General features: G+C 45.2%; 1 protein-coding gene across 3 annotated transcripts in view; it reads left to right on the top strand.

The window, feature by feature from the left end:
- LOC146782646 (hydroperoxide isomerase ALOXE3-like) overlaps positions 1-25,345 on the top strand; it is a 170,889-nt gene that overhangs the window by 69,841 nt on the left and 75,703 nt on the right. For all 3 annotated transcript variants that reach the window (XM_085638394.1, XM_085638392.1, XM_085638393.1), the window contains exons 2-4: positions 13,321-13,525; positions 15,314-15,395; positions 20,121-20,240. In XM_085638394.1, coding sequence (XP_085494520.1) covers positions 13,321-13,525; positions 15,314-15,395; positions 20,121-20,240 — 407 coding nt within the window. The remainder of the gene's footprint in view (positions 1-13,320; positions 13,526-15,313; positions 15,396-20,120; positions 20,241-25,345) is intronic.

Here is a 25,345-nt window from a genome sequence, read left to right as displayed (position 1 = left end):
TCCACCTGAACCCGCGAACTCCAAACGCCCAGCCACGAGTGGTCGTCACCCGCCAACTGGGTCTCTAGTTCTGCGCCACTGGCTCCCGGTCCGTGCTTTGGCCAGCCAAAGGGGACAATAGATGCATTCTTTTTGGGGCCCCCTCCCTCTACAAGGGGGCTATGCGCCCAGAGACCTGTGCAGCCAGCAACGGTCACTCCGGTCCCCGCCTGGGCCCCTTCCACATTTCAAATAGTTTCACACTTTGTCCCTCTGTACCCGGATCCACCAGTGTATGGGTCGGTCGGAACTCACCCCTGGTTGTGCCGCACAATGTCCAAGAAGCTCAGGGGCTCACTTCCCCCCTGAGCGAGGGTCTGGAGGTCCACAGGGCGCCGGGACACAGGGAGGTGGCCACGTGCAAGCGAGGCCCACCTTACGACAATTATAGCCAAGACGTACTGTCCCTCAGGCCTCTCTGGTCTTCACTTCAGGCTGTGCACATTCATTTAGCTGCAGTCTGGGCCACAGTGCCCCTCGCTACCCCTGTATGCTGTTGTTTTTGTGCGGTGGATGGGGGCGCCGTGGTCAGGCCCCCTCCTTGAGAGCAGGCACCCCCACCTGGTCCAGTGCTCTGATGTCTGTTGTGTGCGGCAATTAGGACTGCCGCGCAGCCGCCCAGCAGTCCACCAGTCCACCGCTGCAGGTCCCGGGCAGCATGCAATAGCTGAGGCGTCCCGAAGCCTCCGAGTTTCCGTCCCAACTGCAGCCACTTCTTTTCCCTCGGGCCGCCTCCCGCCACACGGCTCCCCTACGGCGCTGCAGCCGAAGCCAGCGGGGGGCGCAAAGGCGTGGCCGCACCCGCGAGGACAGGTACCGTCGCAAGCCCAAGCGCCGGGGTGTTGCATAGGTGGCTGGCAGGAGCCTCACCCTCTGTCTCCGGCTCTTCCAGCCGCCACTGCCAACACCGGGCACCGCGATAGAACTGAAGCGTCCCAGAGCCTCCGCGCTTCGGATCTCGGCGCCGCTCCCACTCTAGGGGTCTGCACCCCCTCCAAAATGTGCCGTCCGCAGGATGATGTCCGGATTTACAGGGGAATTAGGGCTCTGCTCCGGCGGAGCTCGCTTTTAGGCGGCCATCTTCGCTGGCGCCAAGCCACACCCCCCCAACATTACATTTGTTAATGTCTGTTTAATAAATGCCATGCTCCCTGCCTTGTGGACTATATGGCATGCATAGGAGTAATTTATGTAAAATTGAGTTTTTGACCTCTCCAAGGGGTTTATTTTGACAGGTTGATTTGCAGTTTTTACACTGCTTCAGTCTGGCTACACAGGATGGTCTGGAAGCCAGATTTGCACTGCTTCTGTAGTGGATGTTCTACTAGGTGCTGCAGTCCACTAGTGACATTTATATTCTAGGCTGTGGGTAAACCTTGTCCTATATTCCAGGGATTTATAGAGTAAGTTAAATATATCAATTGGGAATATGCCAATTCGACAATGTTTAAAGGGAAAGAGGCACTTTACTACTGGTTAGCAGGGGTAAAGTGCACAAAATATAGCGTCCAGCAGAAGGTGTAAAATCTGGGCTGACCACAGTGCTTCATTCCATTTGTGAAATTTTCACCCAGCCCTGGCTTGTTTTTAGTTTGAAGCACTTGTATTTCACTTTCAACACCTTTGCTTCATTTAGTATTTTATCTCATTTAGACGGAACTCTTAAATGTAAATTTCCAAAAATGGAAAGTACTGGTGGCCTAAGCCTGGAATGTCCGACTATACTGCACGTGAGTGAACAATCAACAGTGATGGTCCCTTTTACTCCTCTGGCACTTTACGGGCTGGCATGCTATTGTATGAAAGAAGGGGTACCCATAAACGCCAGAACAGACCATTTATTTATAAAGTTTTATATAGCGTGAACATGATCCCGAGGGATATCGGAGCGCTTTACAATTGGAGGGAGAGGAGAGGTAACCGTTGCAGTAAATGTGTCAAATAGGAATACCAGACAGAACACAAATCCAATAGGACTCCCAGAACAAGAGCAGTTACAACATAAGGGGTCAACAGAGTAAGATAATCACTGGTACATAGCGAAATAGGAGCGAAGAGAGAACAAGCACACTACACTTTAAGAGGTATTTGAATCCCTTTACAATGTTTGCAAGTGCCTTTATGTAGGTAAGTCACATAAGTGTTAAATGGCCAATGTCTTGTGTGACCCGGTCCCTCATACCTGACCTGCCCTTTTTCACCAACCATCCTTTCCAAGCTTTTACGTGAACACTTACGGGGAAGGGGGGGGGGGGGGGGGGGAGTCCCAGAATACTAAATGCTTTTGGCCCGAAGTCACATGTGACAGGCTAAAGGTATGGCACATGACATCGGACAAAAGCATATCCCTTCACCCAGGAATTAAATCGGACGTTGACTCAGATTGTGAAGTTGAACACCAAAATGCAAGGTTTGTCTTCTCTGCACCCGAAAGAGCTGGAATTGCGACCAAACTATTCAGGAAAACCTCTTGTCTCTTCTCCAGGAATGTGCATACGCACCAAAGAACTGAATCTCCTTTTCGTACACCCAAAGGTAAGCTAAAATGACCCTGTGCCCAGACCAACAGGGTGCAGTGTCTCGAGTTCAGATACATCTTCATCAAAGTGATAGCTGCCCTGCTGTATTTAGGCCGTTCGAGATGCCTTTCCTGCCACGAGCTCCAGTGAGGGACTCTGCAGCTGTGCTGCCATGTGCATGTCCAGAGAGTACTAGAGGGAGATGCAGAGTCACTCAGCTGCTGCCCCCCTACAGCCTGTCGGGCTAACTGAGGACATCTCAAACTCTTCTACATACAGACCCTTAGAGTCTGGCGGTGTGGATCCATGATGGCGGCTCGTCTGTGAAGCTCCTGCTCCAGGTGAGACGACAAGACTAACAAGGGTACTTATTTAAGAGCATTTCATGAGCGATACTGAACATTAGGATTTTTGTCTCCGCTGGTAGTTTTCATATTTGCTTTTGCTGCTCCTAAACATCTTTAAGAATTGCTAGTGTGCTGTGAGCTGTTTACATCATCTCCTTGACCAGATCCTGACACTTCTCTTCAGGAACTAAAGGTTGCGCAGTGCAAGTTTAGAATAAAAGTACTAGAAAGATTCTGTGTTCTCTATTAAAACTACGTGTCGTTTTTAGGTCTCGCCTAGCGAGTCAGCGCATGCATGCTGCTCGCCTTGGCGAGATCTATTGTTGTCTTTTTCTTGGCCGAAGGAGGACAAAACATGTGCGCACCCGGACAGGCGATGTGCACGCTCACAGCGTCTCACGCACTCCCACAGCACTTTCACTTTTGCTCAAACAATGCCCCCACTGCACTCATGACAGTGCTGCCTGTGTAACCAAGGACGCGAGGACAAGATCACATTTCTGTCCTCATTGATAGTCTCACAATAAATTCTTGGCGCCTATGCACATTGTTTCCGGAGCTGGGCTCGCACCCGGGTCTCTGGTTGGCTTCCTTATTATGAACGGCAGGGGTTGCTCTTGCTAACTCACTGGGAAATTTACAAGTACAGAAACATGTAAAAATAAAAAACACATGCCGTCAAATCAAAACATTTGCTGACCGATTTCCTGTGTGGCAAAGCGTGAAGGGGCGGTTCGTGGGACAACTCTGGAAGGTACACCGGGGCAGGCTCTGTCCAGCAAGACAAAATGGAGAAGGTGGTGGTGCAGGATGGCACTGTGGTTGGCGCAGAATGCACCCGGCGTTTAACTCTGGTTCACCTGGTGCTTTATTTTTAAGCATGGTAGTATTTTTTACATTGGCATTACAGCCGGTAAACACGCATTGCATAACGGCAGTAACTGTTTGAGCGCAACCAACGAGGCACTGGTGGTGCAGCGATGAATTGTAACGTGTAAGTTAGGTGAAGAAAAGCGCAGTACGTAACTTGTCTTCATACCAGAGGTCCATTGTGCGGGCTGTGCAGTGGAGCCGTACACGGGGGTATGAGGGGGCCACTTCAGTCGAGTTTGGCTGTCTTCTAGCGCCCTCCCTCTGTGTAGGGGGCACGATTTCCTTGCCTGCTTAAGGGTACCCGACACACTTTAGGGTACCTACCACACCTCTGCTTTCCCTTTCTTACACATTTTAGTTTAAGTATTGGGTTGTCGTTGGCTGGTAATGCATGTAGAGTTGCACATGCCAATTGGTGCCACTTTGGGAATGATCAGTGTCTTGGTGGGACTCACTCCTGCCAAGCATGAACCTGGCATGGCAGGCAAGTCAGCTACCACCAGAAAGACTTAAAAAGCATCTTTACATCCACAACGTAGCTTTTTAAACGAGCTCTTGCTGCAAGGCTTCGAGGAGCAGCACGACCTGAACCTGCCCAGTATAGAAAATATCACAAGTTTGTGCTGGTCAAAAGTAACCTGAAAAAAGACCGCAGTGAGTTTCTTTCTCAAGTTGATATTGACCCCAAAGAAAGCCAAGCGGAAGTAAGTACGCTTTAAGGGTTACTGGTGCTGTGAGACTAGGGTTCAGAAGCGTGTACCTCACGATGGGGGTCAAGTAACTGTAAGGTGTGACCACGTCTAAAGTGAGTGAGGCAGAAAATAAAACTGCGTCAAGGCAGTTGGCTTCATGCAGGGTTAGGAGACAGCCATTAATTAAATTGTCTTCTATAACGCTGTGATATAATGGACAGAACATATAGTAGAACCACTTGTTCCCAATAAGTTTAGACCCTGATTTTTTTTAGGTCAAGCCTGGCAGCGCATGCGCTGCTCTGCGAGGCATGCTGTATTCAGGTAGGTACTTGAAGCCACACCCACTTCCCGACAGGACACGCACTCTTAATGCTCTTTTTTTTAAATTTTTATAGCACAGGCACGGAATGCATTTACTTTGAAATAGGTCTCGCACTTGCAAGAGTTTAAGCTATTGGCATTGTAAATGACTGCCTTTTATTGATCGATTTTAAAAACAACACATAAATAAAAGGCATTGTCATTTACAATGCCAATAGCTCAAACTCTCGCGAATGCGAGACCTATTGCATTGCAAATGCTTGTTATGGTCTGACTTGACCGCACAGCTGTCACCAGACACTTATGAAGAATCGCGTGAGAGGGGTTTTGACTCCGCCCACATGTTGGAAGCCATGAGTAAGTTTTGATTGTGCAGAAGTTGTGTGCTTCCACCCAAAGTGCTTGCCCCTCCACACAGCTGTGATCATTTTGTTTACTTATGCACCTGCCTGAGCTTGAAATTTCAGGGGCACACAGGACATTGTAATGCTATTAAAATCTTCGATAACTAGATGATTTATGGTGTTTTTCTCCGGCAGTAGCACATATTGGAGGAGGGCAGTCATTAAAGTACATGAATGTTTTGGTCTGATTTGAGTGGGCAACTGTCGCCTGATCTTTTAACCTACAGCAATCATCTACAGTTATTTGCTTTCTCACAAATACATACCCATTCCCATGTAACTTACTTGTAATGCCTCAAATTACCATCCAACATTTCTTTAAAGCCACACCTATTGGCTTTGCCAATGCTTGTTATCCTTTTACAAGTGAAAGACAGAGACCACACCAATAAAGTGTTAGGTGTATGTATATTCTGATAGAGCCATGCTGCAGCTTAATATGGTCCTCTTTAAGAGACTTCATTCCATTAAATAACTATTTTTTTCTGCATTATATTTTCACCACTTCACTCAGACAAGCGTGATAAAATTATACATCATTTATTGACTTATGAGCTAAAGAGAATTGAAATTATGCATCCCCTGGAAGTTCATGTTATGCTTTAAAATAATAGCATAACTGGTGCCATTATCTTAAGGAAAAAGATAATTTAGAGCGAAGTCTCTGTGGGACTCCCAAATAAGTAAATGCCGCAAAAGGGCGGTAGTGAATTGAAGGGCAGCGCTGCGCTGCGCTCCCATCTGCTCTACCACATTATTATGATTCAAGGAGTTTCTCCTCCTTGTGCTCGTTGAAGCTGATGGCTTTTTCTATTGCAGTGTTTGTGGTCTGTGATTTTGTGGGATGAGTCTGCTCACAGAGTACCAGATCTGGAGCGGGCATCTCCAACAAGTAGCTCGTGAGCTACCAGTGGCTCTCCAGCTACTTGTGAGTAGCTCTCCTGTGTGCAGCCCAGACTAATAAATTAGAAGCTTTTACTTGGTTGAATTATTTGTAAACCAACATTAAAAAGCATGTGGTCGCGATGAAAATGGGTACATTTTCAGACCTCATAAGAAGATGATTGGAGAAAAATGGTTCATTTTCAAATCTCATTTGATTTGGAGAGAAGCATTCCTCCTATTATGATTTTGGTGCTGGGGGAGTTGTAGCTATGAATGTTTTTTTGCATTACCCATGTAGAAGTATTCAAAGTTGATAGTGCTGTTTTACTTTATGCCCGCAACCCTGCCTTATGCACTGATGTGATCACTGCGGACAGTCTTGTATGGGGTGGTCACTGTCGCATCACGAACATCAGTAGCTCAGGATGATTTATTTTTAACATAAGTAGCTCTTATTACAGAAAAGGTTGAGACCCCTGATCCGGAGTATCCTCAAAGACCTGCTCAGGTGCTCTAGTCACATTTGACAGACACAGCAATTCCTCCATGTTAGTTTACATTTGCTGCTAGTCCGTGTTCAATACAGCCCGAGTAATATCGCTCCTGGCTCTTTCTATATCAGTTTGGCCCATTTGGATCCAACATGGCAACTTCTTATCTGATCCCAAGTCCTTTCAGTCTAACAAAAGGAAACAACCTGCATGAGCACCACCTATGAAATGTGAACTGTTTCACAAGAGGCCTCACTTGGTAAAATACTGGAGCAGATGCATGCAATTTATGTGAACACTGACACTGTTGGTGCTGCTAAGAACATCCAAAGGGGCCTAGCTTCCTCTTACAATGCCTGGCACAGAAATACAATGAAAGACAATACAACCATAGATGGAAAAATCTCTTTTGCACATTTAGTCATTGCATTTGAGAATCCCCAAGCAGAATAAAAATGCACCATTAAATGATCGTTCAAGTATAAAAACGAATATAAATACATATAACAAATTGTGAGAGACCCTTTTCCCCACCATCTGAAAAGCTCCCCTTTGTCCCCCTTCAACCGTTATTCGTACTCAAAAGTGAGGGCCAGACTGGGACGAGTTAACCCAGGCCTGGCAGGGTACCCATAGGGTGTTTGTTGTGCTTTATAAATGCTATATACAATACAATACTGGCTAGGCGATCATTTAAGTGCGAGTGTTTCAGTGTAAACGAGGCTCCCGGGTCTGGGGGGGGCCCAGGCAGCATAGCTTCCGAGGGCATACATTTCACAAAACGGAGGGGCTAGCTGGGTTGACTCTCCTCTCCAGCAGGCTTCTAGGGCGCCTCAGCAGGACCGGACATTGAAAATGTGCCATGCCGGCGGGAGCCAAAACTACCTTCATGGGAGAGATGGAACAGAAGGGCTCCTGGCTCGTGCAGTGCAGAGGCCATCCCTCCATGTGCCAATGTCTTCACTGTTTGTGTCCTGTTCCAATGATACCAACTTTGCTCGTTTAATCAGCAATGTGTCCACCAAGAGTGCCGGCGGGCCACTTTACCAAATGTAATTTGCCTCCAGTGTCACCAAAGCCTAATTTACGTAGTTGTGCAGTTTGTTGCTGTATTCCTTCTCACTTCCCGAATGGTGCCTTATAACACGTGGTTCTTGGCCTGCTCACTTTGAGGCTGACCACCATCATTACCAGATAACTTCATTAGGAGCTCCAATCTCGACCATGAAGGAGGTACCTCTCGACCTTGGGATTAGAAATAAACCATACAATCTACATATTGAAACTTGCCAGAGAACACAAAGTTGTAGAGACTATCTTAAAGTAACACCTAAACTATTCAATATGACCTTTATAGAGAAATTTAGAATTAAGAAAGCAAAAGAAATGGCAAATCAGTCAAAGCCTTGACAAGTCCTCTGAAGGGTGTTGCATCTTAACCATCTCATAACCATTAGAAAAGCAACAAGACAAATGCCATCCCTTATGGTAGAGGGAAACATATATGCAGTCATTAATATGTTGTCAAACTGTTGCAGCTCACAGTGTGCTGGTTTCAGACCTAGAATAAAAGCTGCTGGTTACATATATGGTCTGTTGGACTCCTCTACAAGGATGCAGAAAAATGATATTTAAAAATCTGTCAGTTCTCCTGATGACATGATTACTTTTCTTCTCCAACTAGATTTAGATTCCCCATTTTATTTAAAACCTTATCTATAATCTGTTTATATTGATCTATATATACCTGATATTTTATTAGCAGGGAGCCATTGTATTTACTTCTTGGATTGCACCCTTTATGCTTCAGTTTCTCATGTATGTGGTTCTTAAAATGGAATTTATTACATATCTTTTGTCCTTTTTTTTTTTTTTTGTTTTTTTGTTTTTTTTGTTTTGTTATATGAGCTACTCAGCTAATATTTTGTTTGGTTCTTTTTCAACCCTTATGTTCTCTTTCCATCTCTCCTTTCTTTCTCATTGGAAGCACATACAACCTCAAACTCCAATCAGTGGATGTTAAAAGGCGTATACATTACGTTAACAGACCATTATTGAATGATTAGCAAGACCTAAGGCAGATGGGATTTTTTCCAATAAACACACATAACCAATAATATTTTGTTATCTGTTAAGGGTCGGCTTGGTCATTCTTTTCCTCTCCTGTGGCAGGAAGGAAAATTGCGTTACCATGCTTTTTTTTGTTTGGTTTTTCTTTCTTCTAAAACTTAAACTTGAAATTCTAAGTCAGCACAAAGGCCTACTGGAAGATGTATGGATGTTATGTTGAAATTATGCAAGTTTATTTTCTATTTAATATAAATGTGTCCCAACTGCTGCTGGCTCCATGTGTTTGTACAGATCACTTCAGAAGTGAATAATCTTGGCAACAAAGCAAAACCAAAGGGGATGATGGACGGAGTGTTGAACATTGCAAGCACTCACCCCCAGTCAACTGATCTGGGTTTAATCCAACATTCTTTAGCTCACTCCGCACCCCAGTTCAGACATGGCCATATGCAAATCAGTCTGACCCTGTGCCTCATGGGAACAGTCCAGACCGAACTGCCAAGCCATGCCTTCCCTGGACCGGAAACCAGCTTCCTAGGACCGGTTTCTGGCATTTCAGCCGTCTTCAGCCAGGCTTGCTTGAATCCAGTGGCAAAGTGAGCAAGGGACCCACGTCTGGGCATACCCTGCCAACTTAGGGCGAACAAAGCAAAAACAAAGGGGATGATGGACGGAGTGTTGAACATTGCAAGCGCTCACCCCCAGTCAACTGATCTGGGTTTAATGTATGGATGTTATGTTGAAATTTTGCAAGTTTATTTTCTATTTAATATAAATGTGTCACAACTGCTGCCGGCCCTGTGTGTCTGTACAGATCACTTCAGAAGTGATTCGTCTTGGCAACATACATTCATTGTTCGTGATTTCAACAATATTAAAGATCCATTACTGGACTATCCTCAGTCGAATTTCAGCCTCAGTTTTTGCATTGGTAAAAGTTTTTGTAAAAAAACATACCAAACTTGCAGGCCATTTAATTTTGAATCCCCGAATTGAACAAATCCGTATTTGTGAGCATGCTCTTATTTCAATGTTTATCGAATTGGATGATTTTCCGTTGTCAGTCCTTAGATGGAGAAATAATGCTGATATTATTTTAAATGAAAATAGCAAAGCCAAAATATTAACTATTTTGAGTGTAATATTTTGAAGAATACATCAAAATAATACATTCAGATGCTTTGAAAGAGGTTCAGCAATCTCTACCATGGCATATGAAAATAAAGAGATGCTACAATAACTTGTGGGCTCATTCTGATATCGGGCGGACTGCCACCGACGGACCGCCCAACATAGAGTATAGGTCCGATCTCCGGATTACAATTTCAGCGGTTGGAGGGATTTGGGTGAGTGGGGGACACGGGGAATGATTGCAGCCTCCGACAGGCTCAAGGAGCCTGTCGGGGGTGGGGGGGTGGCAGTCAGATGCCTAATCCCTACAATGGGGGCGGTGCCTGTGGAGGCGCCGCAATAGGGATTAGGATGTCCCTTTACCACAGCCTTTACATGTCGGTGCCACCGCCATGTAAGACAGACCGAAAGGGACTTTGGGGGTCTCTAGCAGGGCCCCTGTCCCCCGTTGGCCTCCGCTATGGGCCCAGAGGGACATATGTGGCGCCTCCCCAAACATGTAGAATATATAAATGGGGGGGGGGGGGTCTGAATTTTAAGTGTGTGTATATGTGGGTTGGGGGGGGGCTCTCTCCCCAATAAATACTTAGAAAACATACACATGTAAGATTGACTAAATTATGCAGCAAGAAAAGGGAAATTATGCAGTGTAATGCAGCACATTTTATGGTAGTACTACATTTTCTCAGCTTTAAAAAGGTTACCTGGTCTGGGCAAAGGTTTCACCTCATTAGTATAAGTTTAACCGGTAAATACAGCAATAAACAAAAGAAAGGGGAGCTGTGCGTTTTGTGAAGGGCTTTCCCCTGCGCTGCAACACGTGTCACTTCATTTTAGTAACTTTTGATCTATTTGTGCTAGAAAAAATCTTTGTGTTTAAAATTTGCAGATTATGCATTTGATGATGGATTAACTGGCTAATGCAGCAATTCGGTAGTTATGCTTAAAGTATAACGCCCGCATAAGTGCATAGTTCCAGTTGCCCTTGTTGTAACATGCTGTGTGGTGTTGGAGTGCATGGTATTTGCATAGTAACGTCTGAAATTCAACAAAATAAACCAGTCACATATTTGAGGCACGCATGGGCTGATGGGAAAGAAATTGGGGGACATGAAGAAATTGGATTGAAGTAAGGTATTGATATGCAAGCTTGAGGGTGGCCCATGCTAACCTTCTGCATAGAGCATGCCATTTGCGAAGGCACTCAAGAGGCAGATTTGGGCCGGACCGACCACACCTGAATCACTGATCCGCAAATACCAGGTCCCCTGGGGAAAGCCTAGGGCACAGTCTCGAATATCTACCAGATCCTCATCAACCCACTGAACTCCTGGCTTATGAGGTCCCATGTCCAGGCATATTGTCAGTAATAAACTGCAGACGAAGATTGGACAGTCCTTATGGAACACCATGAACCTACCCTGAGACAAGCCGGGCTGAGGTTCTCGTACTCTTAAGGTGTTTCAGAACTAGCATAGGGTCTCCCTTAAAGCGTAAGCAGCATCTGCCATCTGGTGTGAGTGGGGCTTTGAGGTGTGCAGACCCAGAAAGGGACCCTGTTCACATCCTATGCCTGGCACGCAACTAGACTCTTAATGGAGAGGCCTATGGAGCGCGCCACTTTACACCAGCTTATGTCACTTTGTGGAATGGGCTAAATTAGTTATTTTACATGACTCCTCCCATTGGAGAAGGTGCAACCCAACTGCCCGTACGGTGGCTAGAACGTGTTCTCGGACACTGGTGCTCCTCAAATGCACCCATGCACCAGGAATGGATGGTGGAATTCTTTTGGTTAGCCAGATGCAAGAGACCATTATATAAAATACAAAACCAATTATCAAGTCTGTGGCGATCTGGGGCCCCCTTTAACTCCCCATGATTCCTAAGCCGAGATCCTCCCCTCACCCCCAATTATATCGTTGGACTATGTCTTGCAGCAAGAGTTTGAGAAAAACACAGAAAAACAAGACACAAGGGGAGAAGAGGGTGATGGGGCGGGAGGGGGGGGGGGGTGACAAAGGGAGAAAGATTAAAAAACTTGCAAAAATGAATTAAAGAGACCAGAAGCGTAGAGAGGTAAATTAAAAACTAAGCAGCCTTGGAATTCAGCAGTCCTGACATCCGGCAACCCTGGTAACGAGCTCCTAGGAAAAACCTGCAGCCAGTGTACTTAAACAAAAAAAAAAATCTAAAAAAAGCACGAAGGGGCATATTTACAAGCCCCTTGCGGCGCCGGTGCATCACTATTAATATGGGGGGAAAGTGACGTTCTGGCAGCGCAAGGGGCTTGTAAATAAGCCCCTGGATGTGGCGCCAAAATTAAGACGGTTGTGTCACGTGGGAGCATTAGTTGGCAATCCTAGGCATATCTGGGAAAACAGAATTGGACTGATCGGAATTTATGATTAGGATTGGGAGGGACTGATGGTGCGAGGAAACATGAAGCAAAGCCATGGGGTGACCGGACGTCACCAAAAATGGCCACGTGACTGGAAGCGATGGTTTGGTGCATGAAAGTAGAGCAGGTGAAGTTGGGGCAGTAACGGTCCTCAAAACTCTAAGAAAATATGGGATCCGCAGCGAACCGCCTATGGAAAGGATTAAGTAGGAGATGTGATGGACACACCAGGTATGAGTTATGCAAGAGACATATAACGGACCTGGCTGGTCAGATAAAAAATGTTAGTTGGGACAATTTGGTGGATAAACGTTTTAGGACCACATACTTTTTTTGTTTTTTCCTTTCAGTTGTCTGAAATGTTTTATTTAGAATTGGATTTTGTTTCACTGAAAATTGAATGAGTTACAAAAAAGCAATGAAATGGGGCAGAGAATTTGGGGAGAGTAGATATTGCTTGCGACTTGAAGTTGCATTAAAAGATTAATGCATAATGGTAGCCTCCGGTCTTGTAATGAAATTGACATAACCGAATACAAGAGGGCAACGAGCTGGGGCAAGAGTCTACAAAGCATCGAAGGGCTCAGACGGGGCATAGACAACAATGAATTGAGAGAGATTCACATCAAACATGTTCCATTGATACCGCAATGCCAGTGAGTGTGCAATACATGGAACACATGCAACATCGCCACAGACTTAAGCTCCCTTCCTTCCTTTCACGAGGATCAGTGCACATGGGCAGCGAATCCAGACTTCGCTATCCTTGCACTGCAATGGAAGCTCGGAAGCTCTACTTTATCAGTGTGGAGATGTGATGGAGAGTAACCTGATAAGCCACTAGTTACTTTCTGCCAAAGTGTCCTATTTTTGAAAGATAGACTCCTTCATTTTCAAGACAGTTCTTCAAATGAACTGTAATAAATATTTTAAAAAGTTTATTTAAAATGAAAACCGGTATCTCACTATAGTGCTACACAAAAACCTTAGTACACCCTAAATAATCCTTTATGCATTGTGACCTGCGATGTTGATTCTCATGGATGGTTAAGACTTTGTATTTTGTCACAGTCTTGTATGCATGTTTTTTTAATTTAAAAAAAAAAAAAAATGTCTTCCTATAATTTCTTTTTTTGCTACCCAGGTGGACCAGTACCATGTGAAGGCTGAAAAGGACCTGGGCAGGATACTGCTGGTTCGCCTCCATAAGGAGCCCTTCTCGATCTTCCCCGAGGACAGCTGGTACTGCAACGAGGTAACTGTCGAACCCCCTAATGGAAAGCCCTACCGCTTCCCGTGCTACCGCTGGATCGAAGGCTACATAACCGTGGAGCTCAGAGAAGGAACAGGTAAGGCCACATCCATGGAGACCAGGCCAATGTGCCACTTAATTTTGGTAAATTCTGCAACCTGCACCTGGACCTCAGTTGGAATGTTTTTTTTTTTTTTTTTTTTTTTTTAGTTGAGGAGGGTGGCCATGCTTGAATTGATGAGACCTGGTCACATGGAAACCCTTCAGTTTTCATTGTTTCCTGCTTGGATCGGAGGAAGTTTAGACAAGATCTGGTGAAATATGGTCACTAATAGTATTAAGCACTGTGAGGGAATTCCCCACAATTATGAGGCACTAGCTAAATGCAGCACAAAGGGCATTAATGAGGAAATAGTCAAGTGAGTGGAGGGTATTGATGCGTTTTGGTGGTTACGGCAAATTTAGAGTCGAGAAACCAAGCCAGTGCACCATTACTAATCAACATTACACAAGTATTTCATTGAGATAGTAACTGGATTAACAGGAAAATGCTGGGGTGGCTCTGGGTAAATGGGATGGCACTGGCTAAAACAGATAGGTGAGTAGAGTAATATCAGGCTGGCAGTGGGTCAACCGGCAAGCGCTTGGATGGTAAATGGAATACCCCGGGGATGGCACTGGATAGACCATATTAGGATGTCTTGGGTAGATAGGATGGCTTTGGAGGAATGGGGGGTGTTTTAAATTGGATGGAATTCAATAAATAGGCTGTGTTTGGGATGGTAAAGGTTAAATATTACACCATTATAGCTCACTGTAGAAGGCCATTAAAGGCCTGCTCCCGCTAGAGCGGGCTATAAGGCTTTTGGAACATTCCACCCCATGAGGGCAGAATGTCCTAGGTACCAGCATAGCCCAATGGTGAGGGTTATAATAAATAAAACAATTTACCTTTCGCGTGCTGCATCACCAACCGCACGGAAAATTGTTTGATTTATTTACTTACCTTACTCTGTTCCGTCATGTCGGATTCTACTACTCCCACCCGACCCTGCCCCTTCCCCGCCCACCGCCCGGCAGCACTCCCTCAGCAAGCCGCCACTGGTTATAACAGTTGTTAAAGGCAATCTTCCCAATCATAGAGGAACATGATAGCCAAAAGCTTATAGCTAGGCAGAGGGATGCTAACAACCATTACAGTTGCAAGCAAAAGGGTTATAAAGCCATTTGAACATTCCTCTCACTACGGTAGAATGTTATGAAGTAACCAAAGAGAAACCGAAAGACAAACATTGGAATGCTGCATCTGAACATCAATGGTAGCCATTATTGAGCCTCCGCCCCTTAATGTTCTTCACAGGAGCGCCCATCATTCCAATCTCCTGTCTGTTCAGGTGGATTTCAGCTGTACTGGATTGGGAATAAAGGTTAGCTTTGAGATGGTACTGGGTAAATAAGGCAAGCATTCGCTAAAAGGGTTAGTGCTGTGATGTCACTAATTAAATGTGGCATAGCTGGGTGAGCAGGGTACCATTAGGATGGCACTGGGTAAGGGGGATAGTGTTTTCTAATTAGTATAGCAATGGGATGGCTTGGGATATAATAGTGATGAAGTGACACGGGGTAATTTTGCGCTTGCCAAATGGGGGTGGCGCTTGCCAAGTGGGGGAGGCCTTTGTTAAATGGGTTAACCAGGATAGCATTGGGCCATAGTTGAGGGCCTCCTAGTGAGATGTCACCAATATAAATTCTCACTGTTCACCTATGTGGGATTCTGCCCCTAATAAACGTGAAAGTGTACCTATTGTGGACAAGCGGAAGGACATGGGGATGTACGTCTTGTCCTCCCCACCACCCCTTCTCTAACGCTGTGATGTTCTTTCAGGCAAACTGATCCACGAAGACGCCCAGCCCCTTCTTTTGCAACACCGGGAGGCGGAGCTGAAGAACAACCAGGCTTCCTTTGGGTAAGGCAAGGCTAATGCAAGACAGAGCAAGTCCATGGGCATCTCTAACTTCATAGCGCTTGGATGCTGTGGCCTATGAATGGGAATGGACTGTTGGTCATCTGCTTCAAGTTTATATTTAATGCGAAAAAATACTGTCCTTTAATGCTTTTTTCCCCTAAGTGCGTTTGCTGACAAAATAAACAAGCATTTTCAATGCAACCTGTTTCACATTGTGAAAATTAAAACTATTGGTGTTTTAAAGGAATTTTGTTTTGACTTGGATAGCACTTTACCTGCAGTAAAGAGGGTGGGGGCTTGAGGTCTCAGTAATGCATAATAGGGCAAAGCCATACACACTGAATGATTCTGAAAGGGCTGAGAGTAGTGAGTGTTGAATGCTAAGTAATGGAATCTGAGGGGGGGGGGGGGGGCAGAAAAAATACAGGAATTGAGGGCAGGAGGAATTGGGCCATGAAATTGTAGGCAGGAAATGGTAAGTGGTAAGGAATATAAAAAGTGGTTGGTAGGGGCTTTATGGTGGGCAGAAAGGTATGAGATGGAGCAGTAAGAATTAAACAGTGGGTATGAAAGAGGGGTGCAAAGAAGACTAAAATGAGGCAGGGCAGTGGGAGAGAGCAGAAAGTTTGGGTTAAGCCGGGATTACAGTATCTGGCAAAAATGACTGAGTAAATATTGGATGGGCTGAAGTAGCAAAAAAAGGACAAAGTGGAAAAAAAACAGTGTCGGGAGGGGGTGGGGTTCTATAAGGACTGAGCAGAGGTAGAAAAGACTGAGCTTTGTGGCAGAAATAACTGAGCTGAAGCCTGGGCAGAAAGGAGTGGACACTAGCTCAAAGGGTGAGCAGCAGAAAGGACTGATGGTCTCTGTAGATCGTCCTACTACTTCTCAGCCCTTGCAAACAGGAGGTGGAAAGTATGACCCGGGAGGATGAGTTATGCATTACCACCTGCTCTAGTTTAGCTGGGGCTACACTGGCGTCCTGCTTGCTGTTCTGGTTAAAGGGATGAGGCAACCATAACAGTAATGTTCCCTGATGTATCCATATCTCCGTGGTTCTATCCCTTTGCCACCATAAATGTTAGAAATAGCTTATCCCTTACTTGCTCCTGATATTTTCCTTCCTGTAAGGCATGCCAGTAACATGATTTTTTTTAATATTGGCACTTACGTAGGTCAGTAATTATGAAAGTGCTATAAAATCAAGCTAAATACATTGGGTTTAATGGGCCATTCTAGATAGTTTATCACTTGTTCTTTCAAAAAGTAAAGTCCTGGTTTGTTAAAGTAACTGTATGCCGTGGCCAGGGAAGCTTGTTAATGCCATATGCAAGGAGGTCAAACACCAATATTATTTTAGACAAAATGATTTGCTTTGCAGACCTACTGTCTTTCTCAGTACTTTTTTCTGCTGATGCCATTGTTGATGCCAAATGGCACTGGTAAAAAAAAGTTTTAAAGGAGAAAAGTGTAAATGAATATGCACAGATGCATCACCACCCATTTGCACCTATGCGTTATGATTCTCAGCGGCACTGGCGTCATCCTTTAGGAGCGTACATGCATGCATGCATTATTACCCGCTGGCCATTTAGTATTTTACTTTTATCACTGTTCTAAGCTGCCAAAGGCCTTTCATAAAATGGTTTATAAAGAATCATAGGTGATCTGAAGCGTATTTTTGTGCAGAATAGTGGTCCGGGAGGAATCTGCAGCTGCCTGGCCCTCTTAAAAAAAATATTTTTGTTTTATTAAGTAAGACATGGAGGTGGGTGAGAGAAAGTAATGCCTAGGGTAGTAGAGAGAGCGGAGCAGGAGCGGGCCTTTTGATGGGGAGGGGTTTACAATGTTTAAAAAAGAAAAAAAAGAAAAAAAAAAGCAGAAACCTGGCCGCTGAAGGGGTGAGGAGCAACACTGAGAATGTGGGAGGGGTACGGTGAAAGTCAGATGTGAGAAATAACAAACTAGCTGAGAGACGGACGCAATATGGAAAACAGGGGAGTTTTAGTGGAAAAGCAGCACAAGAGAAAGTAAGAACACACACACAAAGTGCTAAAAGAATAAGCTTTCACAGCAACTGCCAAGTCACAACCCCGAGTGCTGAAGCCACGATTTAAAGGCGCAGGCACCGGTGTTGTAGTAGCGTGTAGAAGAGCATGCACGTTTAGTTACTATAGAGATGTTGACATTTGTATTTGCATTTCTACTCGCACACACTTGGCCTGCTAATACATGTGTGCGCGAGAGCTTGTATTGTTCGAACGTGTTTTTCTTTGTATAAAGTTGCATGTTCGTGGCTGCTGCTATAAGGGGTCATCTCCTGACTGTTTCTATTCAGCTGGAGATCTTTTGCTAGCGTGCAGTCACGGGGGTGGGCTCCTCATTCTTGGAATACGTTTCTCACTTACCAAACTCCTTTTGTGAAGGTCCTTATTACATTTTGGAGATAGGGAGGTACTTCCTAAAACTGCCTAGAACTGTCTCTGCTTTTCCTGAGGCGATATTGCTAAATGGGAGCGGATTGGATTTTCTACTTGACGCTTTCTTTACCTAGATATCTGCTGTTGCGTGGTCGGATTCCAGCTGGTGCTCAGCCGAGGGAGTGGTATCTACTCTAGAAGAGACCGCTCTGAGTGCTGGCTCCACGTTCCACATTCATGGCTACTGACTCTAGTTGCACAGAACAAAAAGACACGTGGTCGCCATTATTAAAGTTAAAGCAAACCATTGCGTGGTGCCCCCCCCCCCAAAAAAAATCATTGTATGAAAGTTACGTTGGGCGAGCTGCGCAGAAGAAAAGAAGGGGGCACGGTGTGCAGTGCTGCAGAATATAAAATATAGAATGTTTGAATGCAGGCGCACGCTAAGCAACTGAAAAATAAAAACACAACACAAATTACAGGAATGACTTGTCAGGCAATTGCGTAGCTGTTGTGCCTGCAATGTCAGCTACGACAAAGGAGTCGATAACAAAAGTGCTCAGAATCTGTAAATAAAAGTACAGAGTAAGGTCACATGTACTCATGGGCGGTTAGAACAGTAGAAAAGGAGGGACTACCAAAGTAAAAGAAGCATTTCCAGAACACTGTCAAATGAGCCAATTAAAAACATGGATGGAAGATGGGCGGAGCTTAAACCCCATAATCCGAATGCAACATGTCACAGACGGTGCAAGCGCTGCATAGGCGAGACCTATATACCAGCCATGCCAGTAAATTACTGGTCTGGTGGCAACCATAAATGCAAGTAGTTTAGCCTCTGTCACTTCAATGCTTGGCCTTTGTGCCTAGTATGAGTTGCCTCCAGAAGTGAGCAAGGAGACCTGCGTCCTTTTGTTTCGATCTCCACGTTGACCCTGCTTTATGGGTTTTGGTGGCTCTGTCAAACGGCCACTTTGACCACGGTTCTAAGAGCATTGCCTCCTAGTGGTAGGGAAATTGCAATGCCAGGACCTGCAGCAATGCAGGTTTTCATCTACAGTGATGCATTTAAAGTCCCAGAAATTCCCTCAATGTATTCCCTGCACTTTTTAGTGGCTAATAAATGAGGCCGGCATCCAGTAGTCCCTTTGAGACTACAGTATTTCCATGCAGTTTGGTGAAGCTCACCTATTCGATCAAATACAGCCACCAGCTGTGCCAATGCTGGATCCTGGTTTTTCCCCCAATGACTTTCAAAGGGAGGTGGGGGTGGTGGAGACTGTCTGCAGGAGCCGGTCATATTGTGCCTAATGCATTTAAATGAGGCAGTTTAGAGCTGGCCCAATTTTATGACCTATTATGGTCAGCGGAATGCATATTTAGGGCTGTCATTGCACTCGGTGTGGTTTACCAGACAGTGGCAATTGTTTCTCATATTTTAATGTCTCACAGGCGCATATACAGGTTGCCTCTTAAGATTAATTTGTGTAGCATTAGAAATGGGGTTTCTGGTTGACTAAAGTGTGCACCCGAGCCAGCCAGAACCCACCACTCTAATGTGTACCTGACTTACCCTGACGAAAGATAACTTGTGCTCACCCCATGGTAGCTTGGCGCAGAGCAGGCAGGCTTATCTACAGAGGCATTGTGTAAAGCATTTGTGCAACACCCATACAGTAACACAATGAATATACCACAAAAGACTCACCCAGGATTTATAAATAGATTTCTAAATTATGAATCGCACAAGACCCAAACTACATGAACTGCATAAGAAGTGCATGAGATATGCATGTTTACAGGTACTAAAGTAAAACACTGAAACAGCACTTCCGGTCAATAGGTCACAAGAACACTGCACAGATCACAATAGAGATGAGTGGAGAGGTATTTCCCTGCAGTTTCATGGTCTAAAGACCTTGTTTTCAAGGGAAGGAGTTTTTGCAAAAACACTGGTGCCTCGTAGGCTGTGCTCAGTGCGATATCACCGATTTCTCCAGGTTATTTTACATTTTATAGGGGCCGTGTACATTTTACTTGTAATCACATGGTCATTTTTAGATCTTAAAATTACTTGTACTGGGAGTGGCAATACTATATTACTCCATTCAGAAAAGAAGTTGTAATGGAGACTACAGAAGCTGATAAGTTTATAGAATACTCTTGCATCCCCCATTCCATATACAGGGTGTAACATTTATACAAATTTTATGTGTTGGTAGCACCTTTTTGTTTCAAACCTGTATAAGTATTTCATTGCATAATGACGCGTATCCTCCAAGTGTAATCTCTTGTTACTCCACAGGTGGAAGGCTTACCCCGGTGCTCCATGGGGGCTGGATGTCAACAGCGCAGAAGAGCTGGACGATGACTACAAGTACTCCCTCACCAAGAAAGGTGGACTGGGGCTCGAAAGTGGAGTGGCGTGAGTATCACTTTGAGGGAGTGGTGTAAGACCTATACCCTGGTAATAGATTGGTCTTTGTTGGTGGGAGGCAGAGAGGTGTGTGCAGTATTGGATGCTGTGAAATGTGCAACTTTGGGTGGTCGCACACTTCCAAGAGTAGGGATATCCGAATCCAAATAGGCTTATTAGAGGTCAGAGTGAAGAGGCCTCAATGAAATCCCTCCACTGGCTCATGTTTAATGCTAAGATCCCATGAAAGATCCTAAGCACCATGCACAAAGCGAACTGCAGCAGAGGTGGTGGTGAGTAAATGTTTCATTACTCCTGCATGGGCTGGCGAACTCCGTTTCGCACTTCACGGTACAAACCAAGCAAGATGGGGAGGTAGAGCGTTCACCATCTGCGCAGGTAAACTATGGAACTCGCTGCCTCCTACTCGAAGAAGCCAACCTACCATGCTGCAATTTAGGAAGCAACTGAAGACCTGGCTTTTTACTGAAACCGTGAGTTAAGCTGCTGTCAGATTAGTTGTCTCTCAGTCTGATGGGTGCTTTTTGCTGCCCAATCCCAGCACTAAGACACCCTCGGTTAATTGCGCGCTTTATACAACTATCTTCTCGTATCAAGTTCCCAGTGTTTGCCCCTGGCAGTGTCAGTTTCAAATTACTCCCACCGATGCAGTCAGATGTGCGGCCCAGCATGGATGGGAGATTAGGCTTCTGGGGTTTGTTTCCCCGCCGTCACCTGAGCAGCAGCAGGGAAATACAAAGATAGCTGCTCAGTTGCATCGTCCTCTCCTTTACCCAATCCCAAAAGATCTCTGGTACTTATAGGACTTGAAGAGTGCAGCATGGCTCATGGTGATGGTAAGTAGCTGGCCTTCCTGGCCCTGTTCTCTAGTAGGAAAGTTAACGCCACAGTGCAGCGCCCCTCCCAAGACCCTAATTTAGATTTACTTTGTTTTTATAATTTCACCAGCCTTGCAAGTCAAGGTTGGTGGAACTTCATAATGAATTAGCACAGTTTCGAGGCCACTGCCTCAGTAACATAGCTCACTTTTACATTCAATCCTGACCTGTCTTGAGAAACTAGCTACTCACTACACAATAAAATCACACACAATCAACCAAACCATCAAACAATTCAGAAGTATGGAAAATCTTGTGTGGTCGAAGGTCAAACTCTGCAACAACTTGAATTTGACCTTCAAAGTTAAACCCAACATCCTTACTTGTAGGAAACCCTTTAAGCCAACCTTATGCAGGCAGATATTCAATTAACCAGAATGTGAGCATATGAGTAATACTCTCTTCCTAGTATCTGCAAGTTCACATCAGTTGGGCAGAGTCTTCATGCTTGCTTATTTCCACAGCAACTCAACAAGATTCAATCCTACAGGGTCTAGTCCATAAGAAGTTATAGAATTGGGGGAACCAGATAGCTGTAAAGCAACATGATCCCTGAGCTGCTTTGTTTCCTGGCCCAACTAATAGTCTCTAACCTGCTGTCCACGGCCCACTGATTCAGTCCTACCGCGTTTGAGAGTGGTAGGAGGTCCGGCTGGAGTGCTATTGCGGGGAACTAACCAGTGGTGATTGTGCTCTGTCAGGACCCTCAATTGCCATCTGGCAGTCAGCTGGGGCTGTCCATCAGGTGTGTTACCTGAGGGATCAGTGACCGAAGAGGGGCTTGACTTTGAAGGGGCCATCTGGGAGGGTATGAGAGTGGAGCTTTACGACTGTGAGTCGGAAGGTACCAGAGACTCAGTAGATGTGATGCTTGTCCTGGATCTTATTGGTCTGGGGGCCTCAGAAGGGACCCTAATGAAGTGTGGTAGTGCCCTGGGGAGCTGTTGAGGATGTGGTTCGCCAGGGCATGGTGCTGCTGGTGGGCAGGCAATCTGGCCCCACCTCCTGGAAGTATAGATTTACATTGCTCTCCCTGTTGGTCCCAGGCCTCTGGGACAGCTCAGGTGTGGTGCTATGGTTCCCGAGGGAAGTGATAAGGTTGCCTCCTGCCAGGGCTTTGTACTGTCATTGGGGAGAAGATCGGGCCCTGGTCCAAGTTTAGCTGGGGGAGTGAGCCAGAAGGACCTCCAAACAGTGTATTGCCACCTACCAATATTCAGAGCCCCACCTGTTGACTTAAGCATGCTGTTAGGCCCATTGACTTGGTGATTTGACCACAATCGTGCCCCATGACCTATCACGGTTGGGCACTGCCGATTTGGCCGCTGCAGCCAGGCTTACGCACTACTATAATTCATTGGTAGTGGAGTAATGTGTACTCTCTGACTACGCCTTATTTCTTATTTTCTGAGATGATTTTATTTGGGTGTGCACTGCAGAAATCAGGGGCCAAAAATCTACTTTTGATTAACCGATGGAATGAATCGCATATTCCCACACACACTCTAGAGTCACAGTTGTGACACTGAACTGGGGTCTTAGTCTGACAAAGTCTGGTGTTGAAAGGGGGAACTTGGTCATTCACTGGTTGAATTATTGCATCCTGTCATTAGGAGAGTTCAAGTGAGAAGGACATTGCTAAAGGTTCTTTAGCATACATTGAGGTCCTTAAGTCTTGAGTGCCCTGCGGATTGTCTGGTAATGGCCCAGCGAGGATAGTGTATATTGGGCATAATGGACAAGGCAGCACAATAACAAGCCATGCTTTAATTTGAGAAGTGACAAGGGACATCCCAATGGGATGAGCAGCAGTCTCAAATCTCCACAAAGCTCAAGGTAGCAAAGGTGTAGTGTCACTCAAAGATATGAAAGAAAGCCTGTATTCTATAGATAGTAATATAGATCATCCATGTTGGACATGGCCCTGTCTTCAAGATCACCCCTAAACGTTTTGCCTTTAAACCTACTGCTTTCTGAACCACGTTTTGTTGGCCTTTGAGACTCTAGCACTAGTTGGCAGTGGTAAAGTGCAGAGTGTTTGTGCTGTTCCTCCTAAAACCTGGTGCAATTTGCTCACAACTGATATTACATCTAATTTTCTTGTAAGTTACTCGTATTTCGTACCACAGCTACCCAGGGCCTGTAAATTAAATGTGGCTAGTGGGCAGCAGCGCTCATTGTGCCACCTACTAAAAGTTGCCTTTTAGAAGATGTCCCAGTGCAGTCCGTAGTGCAGTTTTAAGCTGCCAATTCAACCTGGCAAAATAAACCTTTTGCCAGATCGAAACCTTTCTTTTTAATGTGTATATATAAGCCACCCCTAAAGAAGACCCAGTACCGCCTATAAGGCAGGATGTATTGTAGGACATGTTTAAGTTTTACATGTCTGGTAGTGAGAAAATCTCACATTTGTCACTACTTTGAGGCCTACCTCTCCCATAGGATACTCTGGGTTACAGTATTATATTTGTGCTAACGTTTGATTGGGAGCAGATGGAAATGTCCTGCTTGAACATAAATTAACTGTAATTTAAAATTCTCTTTAATCTTAGTCGGATTTTAGATTACAATTTTGAAAATTGCCCTTTTCTGACCATAACTTTCTGACTCCTGTTAGGTTCCAGCTGCCTGGGTCTGTTATTTGTTCCCTCTTCAGGAATGCGTATTGAGCCCACAAAGTGAACAATGGGACCTGTATGTAGCTGGGAGAGAGCCATCTTATCATATTGGGAGAGGCGGAGCTGTTCCCTGCCCCATTTACATTCCAAAGGAGCTACCCCAGCACACTTGCAAATAAGTTGACACCAGGCTTTTGTCACCTCAGGCTTTTGTCACCCCGTACTTCTTTGGACCTGGGCAGGGCTGAAGGAGATTCCAGAACAATCGGTTGGGGGGGGGGGGAAGGGGGCAGGTGCTGGGGAGAAGGGTGTTGAGAAACTCCCTAAGTTTCTTCCACTTGAAATCTAGCACCAGGTATAAATAGTTAACCCTCATACCTAGTTTTTAGTTCGCTCCCGGGTCTGTGGAGGACACTCGGAAGGCATGCCCTGTACTGCAGAGGCTTGCCTTGCTGCCTGAGGTCTGCCTTTTTTCTCAGAAGACTGCTACCAGAGGACTGACCTGCTGCTCGAGTGCTTGTGTTTTTGCTTGAAGGGGAGACGACCATCTCATTGAACCCAGGACTACCAGAATGACTCCAAGTGTCAGTAAGCTGGCCTCCTGTTCTGAGCTACATGGACACAAGCTCTAGAGGCCTCCCTGCAACTGCCCAGCTGACCTGCTGCAATTTGTCATGTCTGGACCCGCAACTTGACCTGCCTGAGCCCTGCTGGGCGGAGTTCCTGATTCCCCCAAGAGGTGCTTCCCCAAGTACTGAAACCTAGGGTGGCATCATTTGAGATCCTCCTGTGAAATCATGAAATTTTGAACTCTGTGTGCCAGGCTTTGAGAAGGCAGCTTTTTCAGTGTGACATACCTGGTTCCTGTATCCAGCCTGCACTCCATCACGGTTGGCCTGAACATGTGACTTTGTCCTGGTCTAGTGAAACCAAATACCCACAGTAAGCACTTTCTGCTTCTTGGTGATGTTTTTACTTGAACCTTTAAAATTGCAAATCTCTGGTTCAAGTGACTTGTTTTTTTTGCCATTTTGCTCTAATTTTATTTATTACACTTTACTCTATTTTTCAAAATCGATGTGAGATTTTCTTTTTGTGTTCATTTTATTACTTTGTGTGTTGCCTAAATATTTGACACAGTGCTTCCAAGTTAAGCCTGACTGCTTTCGTGCCATGCTACTGGAGGGTTAAGTACAGGTTAGCTTAATTAATTTTGTGGTTCACCCTGAAAGGGATTGTGGGTGTTGCCCAAAGGGTTTTCACCCCCTCCCCCTTTCAATCAAAACCTAATTTCTCAACCTGACCAAGAGAATGGAACATTTCAAGGAGCCTCACAATACAAATTAGTCAGCGGCAAAGACCAGGATATCTGATGTTTAAGAGTCTCTTTAAAATGGCAGATATCCTAAATTGGTGTGCAAGATGAAACTAGTGAAGCTGGATTATGGGGACATGAAGGGGCATATCCGAGAAGGATACCAAAGCGGATGAGACAACTGTTGGTTTCCTTAAGACAAAACTTGTAGAATTGACTTTCCAGACAATGATATGGGAACTGCGCGCACACAAAGCACGTGTCCTATATTTACGTTAACAT

The sequence above is a fragment of the Triturus cristatus genome, chromosome 12 (assembly GCF_964204655.1).
Source record: "Triturus cristatus chromosome 12, aTriCri1.1, whole genome shotgun sequence".
NCBI classification, from domain to species: Eukaryota; Metazoa; Chordata; class Amphibia; order Caudata; family Salamandridae; genus Triturus; species Triturus cristatus.
This window is presented reverse-complemented; position numbering and strand designations above follow the sequence as displayed.